The sequence below is a fragment of the Rhinopithecus bieti genome, unplaced genomic scaffold (assembly GCF_001698545.2).
Source record: "Rhinopithecus bieti isolate Rb0 unplaced genomic scaffold, ASM169854v2 scaffold_68178, whole genome shotgun sequence".
NCBI lineage: Eukaryota > Metazoa > Chordata > Mammalia > Primates > Cercopithecidae > Rhinopithecus > Rhinopithecus bieti.
The window spans coordinates 600,126-605,279 of NW_016825878.1; the positions used below are offsets into that span (position 1 = coordinate 600,126).

The 5,154-nt window shown below is 40.5% G+C and overlaps 2 protein-coding genes across 2 annotated transcripts in view; both read right to left on the reverse strand.

The window, feature by feature from the left end:
• The window catches only part of ELAVL2 (ELAV like RNA binding protein 2), a 163,725-nt gene extending 160,380 nt beyond the window's left edge, over positions 1–3,345 (reverse strand). Inside the window, exon 1 of the mRNA XM_017863220.1 lies at positions 3,268–3,345. The gene's annotated coding sequence lies outside the window, so the exon portion shown is untranslated. The remainder of the gene's footprint in view (positions 1–3,267) is intronic.
• Positions 3,346–3,674: 329 nt separating this feature from the next.
• On the reverse strand, positions 3,675–4,763 carry LOC108522781 (uncharacterized). The gene is made up of 2 exons (XM_017863217.1): positions 4,203–4,763; positions 3,675–3,966 (listed from the first exon to the last, which is right to left on the reverse strand). The coding sequence occupies exons 1-2, from the start codon at positions 4,761–4,763 to the stop codon at positions 3,919–3,921; spliced, it is 609 nt and encodes a 202-aa protein (XP_017718706.1). The 3' UTR covers positions 3,675–3,918.
• Between the last annotated feature and the right edge of the window lie 391 nt (positions 4,764–5,154).

The following is a 5,154-nucleotide window of genomic DNA, read 5'->3' on the forward strand; positions in this document are numbered from 1 at the left end:
TCACTATAACTGAGTTAATCTTTCTCTCCTTTTGTTTTGGAATAGAATCAAGAATATAATAAATTCTCCATAATTAATGTCACAAAAGAGAAATAACCAGACAAACCAGACTAATTTATCCAAACCCAATTTGGGTACAGTTAAAATATTTGAGAGAAACTTTTTTCTTCAAAATATTGTATTGCAAAAGTGCCAAGATTGACAGGCAATTCCTACCCTCAGAATTTGTGGCAATTACATGAGCTTTATGTGGAAGGCCTTTTAAAATCTTATCTATTATTTGATTGTCATTTTGTTTGACTTTGGATCCAACTTTGGAGTTAGATTTTTGATTCATATCCTCACTTTATGGTTCATGAGCTGTCTTACTTTAGGTACTCAGTTTCTAGGTGAAATAAAAGCTACCACCTAAAGTGTTCTGAAGATTAGCTGAGATATTGCATATAAGGCACTTACATATATGATTAAATCCATCACTGAGTCATAGCAGGTAGACAACACATGTTAACTATTAAGAGTCATAGCAGGTAGACAACACATGTTAACTATTAAAAGTTCTTTGAGATTTTAGATTGTATATTTGACATAGGATACATACTACATTTAATACCAATTAGAAACAATAAACGAAGATTATTTTTGCATTTTTAAAATTATAATGTCACTTCAGCCATTCTTTTTTGCCTTTATGCTTGCAGGTACATTGCATGCCCTGGATATGGTACAAAGGGCAAAACCTGCAATGTACCATTAGATAACCTGGCTGCCATTCACCGCCACTTCGTACATCTCACTTTTCTCCTTTATGCATGAATACATTTTCACTTAAAGTGAGTCACTGTTATTGGAAGCAATGACTTTCTATGAGAGTATTGCTCAGTTGAAAACACTTAAGAATTTTGTGCTTATGAACATTATAGCTTTCTGCTATTTGTTAAACTTATTCTAATAAACTGAGTTTCAAGAAAAATATCAGAACATGACCACTGTATTTCCAATGTGCCAATAACATAAATAGAACATTCATAATTTTGGTATAAAAGCAATTATACTGAAAATAAAAATGTTCATATTTTGTAGAAAAAAATTGGTAATTGTACTTTTATATTTTAAATTTTCATATTAAGAATATTTAGCAAACCTAAAATTGGCACAGAATTATGGTGAGGAAAGTATGAGGAATATATAGCATTAAATATATAGCATTAAAAAGTCTAAATATTTTAAAGACAGTTAAACTACATGCACTATTAATTATTTAGAAGATAATTTTCAATTACCCAGCTTATTTTAAATAATAATTTTTAATGAATTACTTCAACTAAAACAGTATTTTCAGTGTTTAGGTAAAAACTAAGTAAATCTGATGGCTTCTTTGAGATTATCATTAAAGTAACTGAATAAAATTGTCTCCACATGTCAAAGTAATTTAATTTTACATATATACAGGACATATATTTACTTATAAATATCTATACATCAGTAGTAGATAATGAATTCTTACTTTGTTTAGCACTGTATATATATAGTTCAAGGTGTTTATTTTAAAATCCCATTTAGTATAGTTCAGAATTATAAAATTAAATCCTATGATAGTTGAGTAATATGATCTAAAATTAATTATATAGTTAAGAACATTGCTAGCTGATTGCCTGTGGTCTAAGGATATCAGTGGGTAGAAAAAGCAAATTTCTCAACTGAAATTCTTGCTAATACAAAGATATAAAATACTATACTCTAAACTCTTCTTTTTTCACAAATTTTACTGAATTGATTCCTCTTGTACCAACAAATTAGTAGTTTAACCATTTTGGTGTTTTAGCTCTCAAAAACTGTTTTAAGGATGGTTATTGCCAACAGCTAGACTAAAATCAATAGTGATGACTTTGGAAGCCGACTGCATAAGGTATCACTTTCCTGTGGTAGTTACTGTTGAACTACAGTAACTTCATGTAGAATAGGCAAAAAATAAGTCAGTTGTTAAAATAAGTTATTAAAATATATGCCCACTAAAATACATTAAGCTGTATTGCAATACAATCATTTTTAAAGTTATTTTCTGTGTTTCCTATGATCATGGGAAGTTTACAATTTAAAAATATTTCACAATAGGGCTTGAGAAATGCAGGCACATGCAATTATATCTACACATACATAAATGAAAATTAAGAATGGACTCAACCAAACAATTCCTTTCAGTGGGTATTTCTGTTTCCATCCCATCCTTCAAATGAGAAAACTTAGATGGCCTTGCCTCATCAGAGAATGCTCAGGTCCATTCCAATACAGGGCATCCCAGTTCTCTCCATGGCAACAGCCCTGGATAAGTTAAAAGGCAACTGAAAGTTTTTAAGACTACTAAGCACTATTAATCCTTTTTTAAAAGTGCAGAACAGGCCAAACAATGTAGAATTCTCCAGAGCAAAGGTTGTCTTTTACCAAACTTGGAATTGTTTACATTATCACAAATACTGTGTCGGATACCTATTCTTGGAAAATGAATGAGATAAAGGGGCAAAACACGGAAGTCCATCCCTGGAATATACCTCCTATTAAAGACAAAAAGGATTAGGAACGGATGCTGAAGAAGGACTCTTAAATGAATCTGTACACTTTAAAAAGTGGGATGAATGGGAAGAGGGAGGAGAGGAAAGGGCAGTGGGAAGAAGGGTTAATAAGCAATTCCTTTCTCTAGCCTCAAACCTTTTAAGACCACAACTTTGCAAATGTATTATTTCATCATCATTTAGTATTTAAAATTTGTCTAAGAATAATGACTTCAAATGTTGCTACCTGAGGAAGTGTGAGGAAGAATGGTCTAACTGCAGGAGAGGACACAGAGATAGTTGTAGTGGCTGAGGATGACCCCATTGTTTCTTTTCTTCTTCAGGATTTTGATCAGGAATGACCCAGCTAATGTGCCGAGTTCAGGAAGTCAGAGCTGCAAAGTTCTTTTGAAACCAGACAATAACCTAGTACCCTTCGCCTTCCTTCCCTGCACCTCTCCCCTGCTGACTGCCAACTCTCACCCACTTTACCTATGACCATCCCAAGAGTATCAAACATAAATACAGAACTTGTCCACTGGCCATAGTAAAGAGAAAAACAAAATTAGCACTACTGGTTTGTACGGGTTTCTTTTTGTTGTTGTTTAACCACCCCTCCTCCCAGCCCCCAACCCTTTGTGTGTGAGGATTCCCCTTCAAACCACCCACAGACCGAGCAGACGAGAAGAAATGGTAATTTTCGGTTTAAAAGTTCACTTACCACGGCAACCTCATATTGCTTTGTCATGCTTTTTGCACTTAAATTTTCAAAACTGCTTGTGCTGGGCGCAGAACTGGGAAGGCAGGGCTAAAGTATCTCTAGTAATCACAACAAAAAGGAGAGAACATTCACTAATCAGAATTACATTTAAATGCACAATCAAACCCCAGAGCAAGAAGCACGGTTCAGAACACACCGGGGAGGGGTGGGGTGGAAAAGACAAACTAACAAAACAAAAGGTAAAGGGGAGAGTTGAGTGGTTGGAGGGGAAATTGATCCAAGCCGCCTTTTGACCGTGGACTGGCTTAAAACCACCACCACCACCACCCCCGCCCCAGCACCCCCGCGATTACCCGAGTGACTGCACTTGCCTCCAGCCAGCTCAACTGCAGGAGAGGAAATCCCCATCTAAGTTCACTAGCCCTGCCACAGTCTTCCACTGCCTGATGGGTTCCTCCAAGAAAATACTTCCAGAGGCATTCATCCACTTCAGGTCTGGGGTTGGCTGCTGCAGCCGAGGCTGCTTCGAGCAGCTGCTAGGATCGTTGCCGTCTCGTTCCTGCCTCTTTCGAGCTGCACAATAGCCTCGGCTGGGTGCACCTCATTAAGCCAGCCGAGAGCCCCAGGAGCAGGGCAAGCAGTGTGACAGCGCTACCTCTTTGTAATGACTGTATGATGGATGCAACCGAAGGGTGGGGTCTGGGTGGGTCAACACTGTTAAAGACTGTATGTATCATTCTGTCCGTCCTCCAGGAGAGGGAAGCCCCCTGCCCTCCCCTCAGGTCTCAGGGTCTCTCTCTCTCTCTCTCTTCTCTTCACCCCCACCTCTCGTCTCTGTCCCCTGTCACTCGCGCGCGCACACACACACACACACTTTCCTCCCTCTTCCCCCACCTCCCTATGCCATTTTCTGCAGTCAGCGTTCAAAAAAGTACGAAAACCATCGGGTAATTTCCAACTGAACCGATTACGGACGGCGAATTTATCCAAACACTTAAGGAAGAAGATCCTAAAATCGAAAAACGAAGGCGGAAGGGGCGAGAAGAACGGGGTGGAGTTGGGTGGAGGAGTGAGCGGGACGTTAACTGGCCAATAGTTTGCAACTGCCGGTCAACTCGCGTAGCCGACTCAGCGCTGCTGGCTAGGCGCGGGACGCCGCCTGCACGTGCGCCGTGCTCCTCCCAGTGCCCGGGACGGTGTCGGGGGCGGGCTGCACCGTGAGAAGAGCAAAATAAAACCAGCCCTAGAGGCGCCGGCTGGGGCCGAGATTGCAGGAGTAAGTTCTGCATCCAGGCAGCGCGCAGCCAGTTGGGGAAGAACTCTGCAACCAGACCGAAAGAAAATCCGACCCACCCGGAAGGGCTGCCAGGGAGTGTCAGGGTCGGAGACTCTGTAGTCGGGCGAGGGCTCCTTCCCCCGGCCATTGGGTCCGCGTTTGGATCAACACCCCCGTCCCGCTTCAGAGCGTCGGCCCCACAGGTGCGCAGCTTAGTCATCACGTTGGGGACTAGACCCCCGCCTCTCTCTCTCTTCCCTTTCTCTCCGGACCCGACATCCTCTTCACGTCTCACTCCATTCTTCACGTCACTCCATCTCTTCACGTCTCACGTCTCCAGTCTCTTCACGTCTCACTCCATCTCTTCACGTCTCACGTCTCCAGTCTTGCCTGTGCTGGCCATGCTGCCCCAGGGAGGCAAAACAAAAAACAAAAACAACAACAACAAAAAATTCTCTGCTTCCAGGGAGTATCAATTTGAGTAGAGGACATAGTTGAAATAAACAAGGTAAATAAAATGTACAGTATGTCTTAATAAAAAATAAGAAGTGAAAAGGGAGTGTTAAGAAGAATAAATAAAGCCTGGAAGGGAAGTGTTATGTCAGTGATGA